Source organism: Accipiter gentilis, chromosome 26 (assembly GCF_929443795.1).
Source record: "Accipiter gentilis chromosome 26, bAccGen1.1, whole genome shotgun sequence".
Classification (NCBI taxonomy): Eukaryota; Metazoa; Chordata; class Aves; order Accipitriformes; family Accipitridae; genus Astur; species Astur gentilis.
The window spans coordinates 14264665-14278811 of NC_064905.1; the positions used below are offsets into that span (position 1 = coordinate 14264665).

At 49.6% G+C, this 14147-nt stretch overlaps 2 protein-coding genes across 2 annotated transcripts in view; both read right to left on the bottom strand.

The window, feature by feature from the left end:
* Window positions 1-6712, bottom strand: part of CYFIP2 (cytoplasmic FMR1 interacting protein 2) — a 52684-nt gene extending 45972 nt beyond the window's left edge. The window contains exon 1 of the mRNA XM_049829517.1: window positions 6493-6712. The gene's annotated coding sequence lies outside the window, so the exon portion shown is untranslated. The remainder of the gene's footprint in view (window positions 1-6492) is intronic.
* Window positions 6713-6911: 199 nt separating this feature from the next.
* Window positions 6912-14147, bottom strand: part of ITK (IL2 inducible T cell kinase) — a 35109-nt gene continuing 27873 nt past the window's right edge. The window contains exons 16-17 of the mRNA XM_049829772.1: window positions 12351-12508; window positions 6912-11800 (exon numbers count right to left, since the gene is read on the bottom strand). Of these exons, the coding sequence (XP_049685729.1) occupies window positions 11729-11800; window positions 12351-12508 (230 nt within the window). The 3' untranslated portion in view covers window positions 6912-11728. The remainder of the gene's footprint in view (window positions 11801-12350; window positions 12509-14147) is intronic.

Below are 14147 nucleotides of genomic sequence, written 5' to 3' on the forward strand. Positions count from 1 at the left end.
CGATGCTGACACTCACATGCTCGCCTTCTCACACACACGAATGGCGCTGGAAAGTGTAAACAACAAATTGCATTCTCAAAGGTGAACCGGAAAGGATCGAGTGCTGCACAGGCAGGCTGTGGCACTGCAAGCAGCAAAAAAAGAAGTTGCTGTGAAATTTTTTCCCCTCTTTTTACCACACACATGGTGTGTCCTGCCCAGTCACGGCCTGCTGTGGAGCTGCCAACAGTGCCACTTGCACAAGAAATAAAAGGCAAAGGGAAACATTTCTGAAAGCTCACTGGCACTTACCCTAATGTGAACCTCAGGACAGATCTCTATGACCTTTAGCTCCTTTGCTATTTACCTTTGCTGTAAGAGCACAAGCATAAAGGGACAGCTGCTGTCACCCAGGCTGAGCACTTGTATAATCACAGCCACAGAGCTTCCCCAGTTAATACCTAATCCACGTGCAATAGTGGTGGCCGACCTAAAACTTGTATCTCCTAGAAAAACACCCCATTGCATTTAAACATTTGCAGTGAGAGAACTCGCTCTGAATATTGACATGTCGTTCGATTAGCAAATCACCCCCACCAGTGCTTTTTTTCCCCACTCAGAGCCTGATTTTGAATGTGAGCCATCAGAGTTTTATCACTGTAATCTGCAAGACAGTAGAGCTCTTTATTATAAGTTGCCATCAAGATACTCACACATTTCAATAAAACACCCTGCAACCTTTGCTTTGGTTCAGACAAGCAGACTGAGCTCTTTGCCTGCCTTGTTACAAAGCGTATTTTCCAATCCTTTAATCATCTCTTTGGCTTTTCTCTAAGCTTGATCCAATTTTGCAACTTTTTTGCTAAAGTGTGGACACGGTAGCAGGACACAAGGCTCCCGTGGTGTCTGCACAAGTGCCAGATACAACAGCAATGTAACCTCTCTCCTTGCGTACAATCACACCAGTTTCTTCGGTGGCAACAGCAGCTCCATAGACGCTCATACTCAAGCAATTATCTGCTACAAATCCCTTAGGTCCTTTTTTTCTTTTTTTTTGAGTCACTATTTCCAAGAATGTAAGTTTGCTTTTCATTTCCAGCACTGGGAGCATGGAAGGACAATGGCTTTGAGATGTCCATAGATTAGACACACAGGCACCCAGCAAGGACCACGACCAAGGGGGATGCATGCTGTGTGCAGTCCTGGGGCGGCTTCATGTTGGGTGATGAAGGACTAGTCTGCTGCTGTGCCCCTTGTCATTGTTGCTGCCTGTACACATAGGCTGTGAGAACATGTATGAGCCTGGTAAAACCCATTCCACCTCCACAAATGCTTCCCCAAGGTACCAGGCAGCTGAGAAACAGGCTTGGTTATACCTGCAGCTGAAGCACCATGAAATAAGTGCCTGGGAAAAAAAATAAAATCTCAAGCAGCCCTTTCCCTATACACTCAAATTTCTGTTTCCTTCTTCACCTCTCTTTGCGAAAATGGTTTCCTGTTACAAATGGTAGAAACTGTCAAAGCCAGGCATTACACCCTGGCACACCGCAGGCAGAAGCAGCTTCCTCCCTGCCTGCGAGCACCCTGTGCTGCTCCGCACCAGGTGGGTGGCTCCACTCGCCCAGCCCCACGGACCTCCTCAGCTGCCCACCGCTCTCCACCATCCGCCAGTGCCTCAAGACTTGCTTCTGGGCTCCCAGAAAACACCCCTGGTACTCACACATGCTTCATTACATACTTCAGGCTTGGGAAGACAAAACCCTTCCATTTTATAGCTTCGAGGATGGTGGCTGTTTATTTGGGCTCTTTTCTCATTTTTCCATCAGCGAAACTCTGTGGCCATTTGTGCAATGTGTTGGCAGACTGCCGTAATCAAAGATGCTTCCCCAATAACCCTGTGACACCCAAATTGCTCAGAAACTCAAGGGACAAAATTGTTGCTGCTGTTCGGGCCATACCAGAAGATACTGTCCCAAATACAGCATCAGGGTCCTGCTGTGCCAGGCAGCGCACAAACCTGCAAGACTAAGTCAGTCCCTGCCCCAAATATCTTGCATTCAAACGGAGCAAGAGAGGCAGTGTGTAGAAATACATAAACAGAAAAGGAAGTGTCAAGCCATAGCGAGCTAGCAGTGCAATCGGCCATCAGCCCACCCCGTGCGTTGCCATGGCTGAGCAGAGTGCAAGAATCTGGATGCAGATGGAAAAACTACACTGACTTTGTGGGTTTAACAGATGAATCTTCACGGGGACTCCCAATTTCAGTTCTACGCTTTCTTAAGCCCAACAGCAAAACCAACGGAGGCTACGGGGAAAAGTGTGGTCTGCCAGGACTTCCCCTGGGTCTCATGCCTGTAGCACACTGTGACAGACAGCAACCTCGCAGCCGGAGCGCGTGACGGAGGGGTCATTGGTCCAGGGCTGGCACATCTGGATCCTCACCCCAGATCATCCATGGAGGAGCAGCCTCGAGCGATCCCCCATCTGCCTGTGCCATGGCCCCTCGCCTGCTCCTTGGGGTGGCTGTAGGGCTCTGCTCTTGGATGGGGTCCACTGCCCGTCTAGCAGTTAGAGGGGTTGTGCAGTGGTACAAAGGCTGGGGAAGGCTCTGAAGGCATCAGCGATTGCTTGGCCCCATCCATGGGGTGCTGTGTGATGTCTCCCCACCATGGGGGCTGCCCAGCAGAGCCGAATGGGGAAATCCCACTGCCACAGTCCCACACCACCCTCCCTCACCTTCCCACAAAAAGGTTTCTAACACATATGTGCTGGGGCTGCCCCAGCAAATCCAGTTTCATCCTTTCGATCCATTGACAAGGCGGGCAGCTGTCAGGTAACGTGGCAGCAACCAAGCGGCTCCAGCCCAGGGAAGATGGGATCCCTGGGGACGCTCATCAAAAAATCCTCATTAAGCCTTAACTGCCATCCACCACCTGGGCCTCAAGGCAGGGGCGGCCGTGCTGGGAAGAGGAGAGTCAGTCCATGCTGGTGGTTTTCCGACGGACGTGGCCATGGGGCTGGGGGCCGCACCACCCAAAAAGCAGCATGGCAACCTGCCCAGGAACGGGGCTTTTCTGCTGCTGTAACATGTGCACAGCAGGGTGACGCCTTCCCTCACACAGAGGAAGCATATCCTGCCTGCGTGAACTCAAACACAGCCAGTCTCACAAAACTACTTTCTTCTCCATATCCCGCTGCTGGTCAGAGAGGCCAAAGTCCCTCCAGTCCTACATATTTTGGCAAAATCCAACGTGAGCCTGGCAGAAGGCAACCCCAGCCCAGTGAAACCCCCGGAGAGGGATGCAGCCACAGGGCTGATTACCTCTTCTGATAACGATCGTCGGTGCTAACGAGTGCAGTGCTGCTCATACTTTCTGTCCATCTGCTGCAAAAACTTCCCCTCCCCACCCCACATCTCAGCTGCAACCCCTCTGGCCATCTCTTACACCTTCTAAAGCCAAAGGGTCACACAGAGGCACCGAGGCTTCTAGACACCGCAGGGACCTGGCCACGTGGGGCTCCCCCCCACCTTGAAATGGAAATTAAAGAGTTCCCGACATGATGACTCTGTTGTGGTAACATCGTGGGGGCCAGATTTAACAGACAGTGTAGGAAGGCTTTGAGAAGGAGCGAGGATGGACATTCCAGACGCCTGAACTTGCAGGGCAGGTCCTACCTTCCCCACCAAAATGCTTGCCCAGAAGTATCGGTGCAGTATCATCCTCTTCGCAGCGAGAGGAACAAAGACGACTTTATTGTTAGAGCAGCTTGGGGGAACAAAGAAAGACTTTTAAAAGCAGGGCCATAATGAATATGTTGCATGCATGTGCGCTTGGCTTCGGAGCTGCACAGCTGAGAGCTCTGGGGAAGTGGCACGGGCTGTTTCAGTTTTTCAGCTCGCCTGCTCCTACAGCAGACATTCACGCTGGAGCTGCAGTAGCTACCAAGAGCAGGAAAGGAGGCAAGAAAAAACGGGAGTTGCCCCAGAGATTGGCAGTAAGACAGGGTCCAAGCACTGCAAACCTAGGGTGAGACGAGCAGCAAAATTACTTTTGCTGGGGACATGGCAAGGTAGAGAAGGAGGACAAGCTTCCAGTCACCTACTGAGGATCTGGGATTCTTCTCCAGCTCTGACACCCAGTCCCTGAGTAACCTGGGAAAGTCACTTAATTTATTTTTGCCCCTGTGATAATGCTTCTCCCTCTTACTCCAAAATAGCATCTAACCAGTGCTCAGGAACCATCCTGGCCCAACAGGTACCCCAGCAGACTGATGTCTCAGGTGCATAAAAGCAGAGTGTTTTTGATACCCACTGCCTCACAGCAAGACAAAGATAAATGCTCCTGGCCACCAACATATTTTTAGTCAAGAGAAGTAACTTCAGGGTGCAAAAGTTTAGTTTGACCCTTGCCTAAAACACACAGGATTAAAGTCCCCTGTGTTTTAGGATGCATGTCATCAACCTCTTTTCTCATGCTGCAAGAATTACTTGTAATTGCAACCACCACAGTCAGGAGGTTCTTTGCAGGAGCAAATAAATGCAGCCAGGGTGAGCGAGGCTGGCAGAGCTGGGCTTCTGCCCTACATAGACACAGATGTTAATAACCATGAAATTACCCTTCCCATTAAAAAAGAAAGCCAAAGTGCATGAGTCCTGAAGCTGTTTTTCTGCATCTCTACTTTACTTTTTCTGCCGTTCCATTAGGTCTGAGTTCCAGGCATTTACGGTGCCCTTGCCTCTCAGCAACACAATTATTTTGGAGTTTATTTCTTTTAGAACAACTTCATAATTTTTTTTCTGGTGCCAAAGAAAAGAGGGTCAGGGATGCAGGCAGGTATAGGAAGCTACATTTCCAATATAGTGGAGAAATTTAGAGCAAATTTACAAGCAACCCCGCTGCTGACAGCTAAAGCACTTCTTGCGAAATTAAATCATACAGGACAGCATTGTTGCTAGTTGGCCAATTACTGATCTTCCAAACCCAACCTTCCTGTTTTTCATGCAAAGATGATAATTGTTAGTAACATTATTATCGTGAAATCAGCATTCTGCTTAGCTCAGGAGACCCTGGTCAGAAAATGGAAGATTTTTTCCATGTTCCTCAGGCTTCATTAATAACAATTAACTGTACAGAGAAAAGGAGAAAAGAATTATCCTTTGCAGGGAATTACCCTAGAATTATATGGCTGTGACAGACACCAAAACACCAGGCTAGTCACCCATCTCAGTGACTAACCCCAGACAACTGTCATCACGCAAAACACAAGGGTGCTTTTTCTTTTGGTACCTGTGCAGGGCAGGAGGGGTGCGGAGGGTTCAGCGACTCAGCCTAATTCTACGAGATCTTTGTGGTCAGGAACCCCCCGTGGAAAGCGGCAGATGGCGAAGGGGGACAAGCTCCGCTGCTGGCAGCGTCCTCTGACAGCACACGCAACCGTCACCCTTCCCCCTTCTCCAAAACAACCCCGAGCACGCAGGAAGGTTTTAGTATGTGCCTCTTTTTCTTCTCCTTAATTCCTTCCCGCTCCTTCCAACCCACGGAAATTTCCGGCAGAACCCACCCGTTCCTCCCCAGGTGGGATGCGGCTGGCACCACGCATTTCCAGCGTCCTCGGGTGGGAAAAATTCAATACGGAGACGCTCCCCGGGGCGCACCTTGCTCCCGAACGGTCTCACGCAGGGGGAAACCCGGCGGTTTTGGACGGGAAAGGTTTCTCCGACTCCAACCGACGCCAGAGCCCGAAACCCGCGGGCGCAGCCCCAGCCCATCGCTCCCGACCCTGCCTCGGACCCCGGCGCTTCCACCTTCCCCGGGGACACCATATTTTCACGCCACGGGTGATCGGGGGCGCCGGTCGGGAGCCCCCACCGGGACCACCTTCAAGCTCCTCCATCCCATCTCCTCCACCCCCCTTCCTCCAACCATCCCCGCGGACCCCCCCCGGCTCGGCTCAGCTTCTACCACCCGCGGCGGGGCCTGCAGCGCCCGCCGGGCCCGGGGCTCGGCCCCTTCCCCCGCCGTCCTGGGGGGCCTCGGAGCCGGGATGCCGGCTGGGGGGGGGGGGGGGGGGAGGAGAAGAGGGAAGGAAGAGAAGGGGATCTGCGCTATTTCCAGCCCCCCCCTCCCCGCGCCTTGCAGTGGCTGCGGGGAGGCTGAATGCCGCAGGTAGCTCTAAGCATTGTGGGATACATCCCCGCACATCCCGGCCCGCCTGGGCCTCCCGCCCTCCCTCTGGCCCCGGGGCGGCGGCACCTGCCCCGCCGCTACCCCCCCCCCCCCCCCCCCTTCCTCCTCCTCCTCCTCCTCCTCTTCACCGCCTTCCCCATCCCGCCGCCCCCGCTGAGCCCGCCCGGGGCGGCCGGGACACACACACACACACCCCCCCCCACCCACCCCAGGCTCGGCGGCGGGCGCAGCTCCGCTCGTCCCGGGGAGAAGGACGGTGTGTGTGAGGAGAAGGTGGGGTGGGATGAGGCCGCGCAGCCCCCGCGCCCACCCCCGCCCCGCTCACCTGGCGCTCGGCGGGGTGGGTGGGATGCTCCGCTCCGCTCCGCTCCGCGCCGCCCGCACAAAGAGCAGGAAATGGCTGCAGCAAGTGCACCACTTCCGCGGCTCTCCGGCGGCCCCTCCGCACGGCGGCGGCGGCGGCGGCGGTGGTGGCGGCGGCGGCGGGGGTGGGGGAGCCCCGGCCCCCGCCGCGGGAAGGGGCTGGAGCCGTGCGGGCGGCTCCTCCCCCGGGCAGCGGCGGGGGTTGCATCCTCCCACCGACCCCATCTCACCCCCCACGCACACGGGTAAACCCCCCCCCGCTCCGCTGAGGGAAGGTTGGGCTGGCGGCAGAGCGGCCATGGTGGGGAGGGGGAAGGCCACCAACCCCCCCAACCCCACACACACCCCACCCGGGTCGGTAGCCGGAGGGGAGAGGGCAGGGGGTGGCTGCCGGAGTCCGTCCCCCCGCCCCCCCGAGGCCTGATGCTGGGTGAGGGCGTTGGGGTCCCTGAGAAGGGAGGACCCGGCTGGGATTCTCCGTCTCCCCGCTGCTGAGCTGGATGGGTCTCAGGAATTCAGCCGCTGTTCCCCTCGGAGGACCTGTGCCACCCGTCGTTAGGTTTTACCTACCATTTTAAGGAAAGCGCTGTTTACAGAATACATAGAAAAGCCTTGGCTCACCGAGCATGTTAGGGAGCAAAACCACAAGGCAATGCCTTTGCTCAGAGCTGCAAGCCTCTTCTGAGTCAGCGCCGCATCCAAAAGATCTTCCTTTTGGCATTTTTGACATCTGGCATTTCTTCAGGGACGAGCTTCCAGTCCTTCTGCTCGTGCTTCCTTTTAAAGCTCCAATACAGCTCTTCAGATCTACTGTGAAATCCAAACTGGACCTCTTAACAGCTTTCAGCAGAACATCGCCTCGTGGTGATTGATGGCAACCCTGGATGGGGCCTTCATTCATTTTTCTGCAGCCCTCTCGGCTTCTGATGCTGCTGCCTGTTTGTTTGTTGAAAGGCTTTGGTGGATACCCAAGGACTGCTGAAAGTCTAGACACAGGCCTAAATACGATTCCTTGGTGGCCCTGGCCATGTCCCTTTCCTGAGCATCAGCCTATGCGAAAAATGGACTACCGTCTGGGCCCTCCTGGATTAGAGTGACCGCTCCTGATTCCTTAGGGAGTGCTGCTCGGTTGTCCGTGGCAGTGTGGGGCTGACCTTCCTCCCCATGGGTGTCTGTTGGCTCTGCAGGGAAGCTTGGACATCAGGTTTACACCGTAGATCAGTGACTATAAGTTGAATGGATGCCATGGGATGAAGACACCGGGGGCCGCAAACTACAAAAGCAGCAAGATGGTCTTAAGAACTACCTTTGTGTTAATAGACAGGACCACACTTGAAAAAATGTATTAATAGCATCTCCGGGAGTGGACTCTTCTCCTTCCCCTGCATAGTATTTCTTCTATCTCACCTTTGACTGAAAAATTTTGTAGCCATCGTTCCTCTTTTTACTATGTATTACTTGTCAGAAAAATTCAGTAAGTGAGCATTGTTACTGCAGATCCAAAAGATTTAACAGCTAATATTGCTCTGAGGCGGTGGGTGAAACAGGGTCAGTTCAAGAAAACTGTGGCAGTAAAAACGGCTGTGGACTTTTTTCTGCACAGTTTAATCTGCTCCCATTATCAGCCAGGCTCAGGGGAATGGGAATTCCATGAATGTTATGATATTATTTTAATTTTCTACTTTGTGTTGTCTCCGCTCGTAGAATAATAGAGTGAGCTTCCCTGCACTTGTCCTGCAGATCTCTCTGCAGGCTGGGAAGAACGGCAGTGGAGGGCAGGCCCCATACAGCTACAGGCGCAGGAGTGTGTGCATCAGCTGGTTATGCGTGGAGGGGAGAGATAACGTGATAGTGGGATGAGCTGAACAGAAGAATACACGCGAATTTGAAGTGGCTGCCAAGTGAGATTTAGCAGAGCCATTCACCTGAATCCTGCCGTGCTGACGAGCGCAGCGTTCAGAGAGGACAAAACCAAACATCGCATAGAAACATGTTCATTAGAAAAGGTTTCAGGAAATTCTAGATTTTTTCAGGCCTGATTTTAAGGCAGTTATCCACTGGAACAAGTACCAACAACCCTCACTTCCCCAGGGTGACCAACACATGCCCGGGAAGGAGATTTTCATGGCTAATGTTGCTGCACTCCAGCCCCTGCTCTCCACTGAGAAGCATCAGCTGCTCTTTCGAGATGAGGTTACTGCTTGACTGCCTTTTCCTCGCTGGGACGCCAGCCTGGCTGTGCCAGCGCCCGGCCGAGGCAGCAGCAGGTCGGGGACACGCTGGGACAGTGCTCTGGGCCTCGGCTCCAGCCAAATGTGCAACGTAGGCAGAGCCGTGCACCTGCTGCCTCTGCTAACCAGCAGGCAAAAGCAGGGACAAGCACGGTCTCCCACCTTCCTGAAATACAGCCAAGCGAAGAGGGTCGAACTGGCAAAGGGATTCTCAATACTTCCTACCCCCATAAACCCAGTGCATAATCTAAACCGCAGAAAGAACACAGCCATAGTTCTGGGGAACAGAGATATTTCAGAAAGCCAGAAGAAGCCTGTTTGCTTCTTGGTGGGGAGGATTTGGAGGAAGAGCAAGCTGTATGATTGTAAGTGCATGAAGATGTTTTTTGCGTTTTTGCTAACATATAGTGAAAGCCATGGTTGGGACTCAGCATTTTTATTAGTTGTAAAAATACTTATCGCGTACATAGAAATACTGCAAAAGAAAACTGAACATAAAACATCACAATATTATTTTGTGCAACACCCGGTAGCTAATAAATATTACACTTATTCAAATATAAATATAATCTCAGAAACATTATTTGGTGGAGCAATAATGCTGCTACTTAATAGCAACCTCCTCAAGCTTGACAGACCCCTGGTTCCTCCAAGGATGGAGGGGGCAGCATGCCAGAAGCTCAACTTTGTGAGCCTGCAGATACCCCTGCCACAGAGTGTGCTCAGGGAAGAATAATTTCAGAGTATCCTGTGGTTGTATGGATTGTCTAAGTGCAATCGAGAGGGGGAGAAAATAGGGTTATGGCCAGCTGTCCTGAAATTTAGCTGTAGATGTGCAGTTTAACATGGTTAGGGCTACTGGAAACTTCACTGGCTAAATGCCAAGTTTAGCATCACCACAATGTGACAACAGGCTAAGTCAGACTAAAGGATGAGAAGGACAAAAAGAAACTTAGCTTAAATTAACTGCAGGCAAGAATTCAAAATCTGTTTATAGATTATCATATTCCACATATTAGTTCAGACTACCGAGAGATTTTGGCAGCAATCCTGATTTGAAGGTAGCACTCTGATCCTGCATTTAGGATTGACAACCTCTGGTCTGAATGTTAGGATTCCGCTTGCCCGGGAGAGTCATTCTGCATGATATTTGTAGGACTAAACCAAAGAAAATAATGTGGAATCAAAGCAAAGTGGGAAGATGTATAAGGCAGGAACTAATGCCTTGCCATTATCCATATACCTGAAAAGATATTCTGGCTCCTAAAAGCTGCCCTAGAACCATGGGTCTGAAAAATACCAAAAATTAAGCCTCCTTCTATGAAGAAATAGTTTGACACAGGATATGTGAGATCATGGGATTACGTTATTTCCTTGTTCCATTTTTGTTGGCAGACATCTTTGAACCTGACTTCTGTAATGACAGAAGAGAGTGCTGCTGGAAGTTTGCACCTCAGAGTTTTTGTAAACTGCTGTCACGCAAGGTTTACTCATGTTCTCACCTGCCTAAACAGAGAAGTATGAAAAATACATACTGCATATATGCACATATCATCTGTGAGTCCCTTTGACATCTCTAGTTATTGTTAATGCTTAACAGAAAGTCCTAATCTTATCTACAAGTTCTGCAGGACACCAACACCCACACTTTTGGTTTTGAGGTCAGTTATGTCAAAACAGTGTCTCTGTCTTGTGGTGAAAATATATATTTTAATTGAAATACCAGGAGATGGATGTTGTTTGTACCTTCTTCTGCTGTCACTGCATAATGTGGAACTCCTTGTGGAGTAAGTATCCAGGCAGTCTGTCCATTCACGTAGAACTTTTTCTTTGATCAGTCCCTTTGTTCACAGAAGAGATGGCAAAGTCTTTACTTGTGATGATTCAGTTACTCTTTGAAGTAGGAGAAAACTCTTCTCATTATCACTGATGCACTGATCACATACTTTGCATGTTTTCTTCCAGTGGCTACCTTTCTGAGCCCTCTGGCTCCTTCCTTCCAAACACACCACTTCAAGAGTAGGTTCCTGTACCTTTCACAGATAATCAGATCCTGGGATCCCATCTTGTCCTAGGCTGAAAACACATAGCACTCTGCACTGCTCAGTCCTCCATACTCCATTCAAAGAAATTGGATGGAGATCATGTATTTATCTTCTGATGTAGAAAGACTGAAGAAAAAAAAATATAAACTTTCAGCTTTGACTTCCTCCCTCCAAGAATGTCTCCATTTGCATCAGAGTCCCATTTTCCCACTTGCTACACAATGCAATTTGAGAATTTCAAGACTCTTCAACAAGTTGCTTTTTCTCTTACTTCCTTACAAATTCTCATGCACATACAGACACCTCTTCAGTTTACCAGGTACCAGAATCCTGTTCCTGTTATACCACAGTCTCAGAGAAAATCATGCAAAGGGAGAACAAAACCACTTTGAAATATCAGCATCAGAAATACAGTCACTTAATCCAGCCTGTTCCTGTGTGTCCTAGGCTTATTCCTGTTCAGAGCTTTCAGGTCCAGCCCACTCTGAATTAGAAAGCCACAGAAATATCTAAATGTTCCTCCTCAGTTAAAGACAGGGGTTTTTTTCCCCAGGGAAGACCTTCGTTTGGGTGTTCACAGAACTGGAATAGCAATCTCAGATCTCCTAGTTTTGAGGGTGTATCTTCAGGAGAAACACAATCGCTGGATTGTGTGGTTCAGGACTCTGTGCTCAATTGCTGCTTATGCTTGTAAGATGCAAACCACGCTCTTGGCCAAACCAAAGCCTGTGTCTGTCTAGGCTCTGGAAGACCTGGGGATATCTTGTCTGTCTGGAAGTACCAGCCTCTACCCTCTCCTTCTCCCCAGGCATATGGCAAGTGTCTATGGTGAGAGGATTCCTGTTAATGCTTTGTGTGGGGAAAATCCAGCCACCTGACCTCTCAGGACTCTCTTGGCTTCGCTTAGCAGCTGGTACCGTGATTACAGATCAAACTCAGAGATTTCACTCAGGTGATACAGCAGAACAGAAAAGGACGGCCGGTCATCTTTCCTCTAAGCAGGGAGAGAAGAGAGAGGGAGAACATTAATGTCAGCTTGAGAGGAATGGCAAGGTTAGGAAGGAAAACCTCGTGAAGAATCTGAGCATTAACAAAAATACAATCTACTGTATAGAGAAAATGCCAATGGAAGAATGAGCTTCCTTCTGTGCAATGTTTCTTTTCTACTAGCAATGAATTTTTCCTAGTGGACACTAAGTACCTTTACAAGGTTGGCTGTCATTTTTACCATCACTATTAAAATTCACTATTAAAATCAACAGATCTACAGCTTTCTTAGGAAGCAAACTGTTGGATTGACTTGAGTTAGGTGCACTACATAGACTTTTCAGTGAAGTCAACACACTCTACAGAAACAGCACCTTAAATAAAAGCAAAGAGCCTAGAGTTTGCTCACTAGTGCAGATGAAAGCTACAGAATGCTTCACCTCCAGGATTTTACCTTGTATTAGCATGTGAAGTATATACCTCTCTCTCCTCCTAAAAGCCAAGAGGGAGAGAGCTCTTGTCTTTGGGAACTAGGGCTTTCCCATTACAATACTAACCATCCTCCAGCAGTGGCTCATGACCTCATAAATCGCCTTGGAGGCCAGCTTGGGTTTGTAGAGCCGAAATCCTGCATTGATTTCTTCCACCACTTCTCCATTGGTGCGATTCTCATAGGGGATTTTACCTTCACTGAAGACCTCCCACATCAGCACTCCTAAAGCAAGCAAATGAGAAAAATTACAAAGAAGCAAATAAAATGCTCAGTAGGCCCATGGCCACCTTCCACCTGCTCTTCTCTGCAGCTCAGCATTGATGTCTGTTACTTGGAAAAGCATTTTCACTTGGATTCTCAGTACAGATCTGAAAAGTCAGGCCCTAACACAGCTGTACAGTTTGAGGATGCCAACTAGGATCTCTGCTGGGCACCGGATTGTGTGGAAGTACCAGTTTGGTCACTGCAAGTTTGACTTCTCTGCATCCTGATAGTGTAGCATGACAGGGATGCCTTTCCCCATGAGTCAGATGAAGTCCAAGTGTGTTATTTGTCAGAAAGCAGCGTTGTATGTCTTCTCCCAAACTGCGAAGGAGAGGGAATGCTTGTGCATGTACTCCATCCAGATGTGCAGTCTGGGAAAGAAAACCCGCTTTTTGTCACTCATTCAATTTATCTGGTTTTGCTTCCAATTAATCACATACAAGAGAAATGTCACTGATGTTCCCATCTGCAGTGTGTCCTACACCAGAATATGCTTATATTTTGGTGAGACTCAGGAGCAAGAAAGCAATATGAACTGCTCCATTCCTGTTAGTCAGCTTAGCCTCAGTACTGGGAAATCCTCGCCTGCAAAATGTCCCAGGTGGTGTGATTTGCTGGGATGAATTCACATGCAGTGACAAAGGAATTTCAAAGGATTGCAGCACATTTTTCCTCTTTTCCTAAACAGTCAAATGTTTTTCTATTATTACCGCTCAGAGCAGTACAGAAACTCGTGCTTCTCTAGCGTGGTGGAAAAGACAGGCAAAGACAAAAAGACTGTGGAATACATCACAGTTGGCCACCACATCAGAGATGCTCTGCAAATGGAGTGAATACAAGGCATCTGTGTTATTATTAAGTTTAATTTCTTTTGTCACCTAATATGACTGACTTGGTAAATTGTGCTCATGTTGTGTTAGAAAAGGGAGACGGATGGATAGATAGAGTGATCTGAAATAAAGTTGTGTAATTCCACAGGCAACTTTGCTAAATAATGCCAACTTCCCAGCTTTGAATTCTTCAAAGAGGAAGATGCATAGAGATTGCAGCTCCTCACCAATGATATTGGCTCTACTGAAGAATAAGCAAAGCAGCTGTACTCTCGCAGTGTGCAGATTCCTGCACTGGGAATTTCTCACACCCATTTTGTTCTCCTGGACACAGCAGGATTTCAGGCCTGGCAGAAGAGATGAACGGGCTGCAGAGTAGCAGAGCAGAAAGCTTCTCACAGTCATGAGACCATGACATGACAGAGGAATCCTCTTATGCAAACCCCACTGGATGGGGAGATAACAAGTCTGACAGATGTACAACACTGCTGTCTGCACATTTCACAAAGAAGGACTGACCAACACAAACAAAGCTCACCAATATTTCAGCCCTGAAACTGGAGCGAGCCAACTTTACCAGGCTTGGCTTGACAGTAAATCAAACTGAGCACCCTTTTCGGAAGCATCTGGCTCTCAGCGTACAGGCCAGTTTCCAATTTGTGAAGCAGAAGAACATTCTCACCAAAGTAGCATCTCTCTCCATGTCACTGCCACTTTGCTGTGAGGTGTCAGAGATAGCTCCACTGGCAAATGTTGTCCCTTGTTAT